A 1,219-nucleotide genomic window follows, 5' to 3' on the forward strand; every position below is an offset into this window, starting at 1 on the left:
GAGGCACTTAAGGAAGTGGGCAAGGGGGCATGGGGGTGACGGTTTGACGGTATCTTGGAGGTCTCTTCCAACCTTAATGATTTTATGATTCTATGAAATTTTAAAATGATGTTCAGAACACTGGGAAGCAACATCAACAGTGACGTTTCCCAGTTACCTGAACAGCAGGAGATGAGACCCTGAACTGAACAGCAGTATACTTACTGCTGTAAGTATACTCATGAAAGTCAGAGACGCTAGAAAACTAACACTGTTCAAAAGAAAAATAAGATACACAAGGTTTGTCTAGAATATATCCTTTATTATTTGCAGTCTGTGTAAATTTTAATACATGATTGAATTCCTACATCATTTTCTCTGTTTAAGCACATCCTGGTCTTTTCCAACAACCCAGTCAATTGCACCTCTTATGTACAGTCAGTATTTATGAAATATTGCATATGCATCTACAAACTTAGAAAAATAACATGCAAGGGAAATTGTTACCATGAAACTGATAAAAAAAGATAGGTAAAACAGTCAATCCCCTTTTAGTGTGTTATGGCTTTGCACCAAGTATCAGATGTCAAAACAAACAGTTTAAGATGCTTCTTGTTAAAGGCACTTACTGTTCTTCAAAAATACACTTTCAAATTTAGTTCTATTGCATTAAGAAGTGTATCTCTGGGATCATACTTTCATAACACGGCAGAACAGTCCAAAAAGGCAGCATTAATAAAAGGGAAAAAAGGGTTTTTATGTTAAAATACGAAAACACCAAGAATTAACACAAACTTTCAGGATTTGGTCCTTATAAAACAGGCAACAGCATTCAGGCAACAGTGATTTCTTTTCTTAGATGCTAACAAAATAATATCCCCAAAAATGAACTCTTCCAGTTCCAGCGTATAGATATGTCTAAGTTGAGTAGCGTACCCTCTAACACCACCCGCAATAAAAATATAGCTTTTCAAGACTAACTACTGCTCCACTTTGGCTGTGAAGGAAGAAACCTCAAAAGAACATTATACATGCAGATACTAGCAAGCCTACAGTTCTGTGTCTCTGTATCTGGATGGCTGTCCGTAATACCCCTTCTTAGAGTGGTCTGATAGCTGCCGACGGTACTCCTCCTCCTCCTCTGCATCACTGCCGTAACTGCCACGGTTCTCTAGGTAAGGTCTAATAGGAGGTTTCTGGGGTTCTGGAGGTCTGGAGCTAACACAGCAAGACAGGGAAA

At 38.6% G+C, this 1,219-nt stretch overlaps 1 protein-coding gene across 1 annotated transcript in view; it reads right to left on the bottom strand.

The window, feature by feature from the left end:
* Positions 1-280: 280 nt before the first annotated feature.
* The window catches only part of TJP2 (tight junction protein 2), a 65,505-nt gene continuing 64,566 nt past the window's right edge, over positions 281-1,219 (bottom strand). The window contains exon 24 of the mRNA XM_009328079.1: positions 281-1,197. Within this exon, the coding sequence (XP_009326354.1) occupies positions 1,029-1,197 (169 nt within the window). The 3' untranslated portion in view covers positions 281-1,028. The remainder of the gene's footprint in view (positions 1,198-1,219) is intronic.

The sequence above is a fragment of the Pygoscelis adeliae genome, unplaced genomic scaffold (genome assembly GCF_000699105.1).
Source record: "Pygoscelis adeliae isolate BGI_AS28 unplaced genomic scaffold, ASM69910v1 Scaffold45, whole genome shotgun sequence".
Lineage (NCBI taxonomy): Eukaryota > Metazoa > Chordata > Aves > Sphenisciformes > Spheniscidae > Pygoscelis > Pygoscelis adeliae.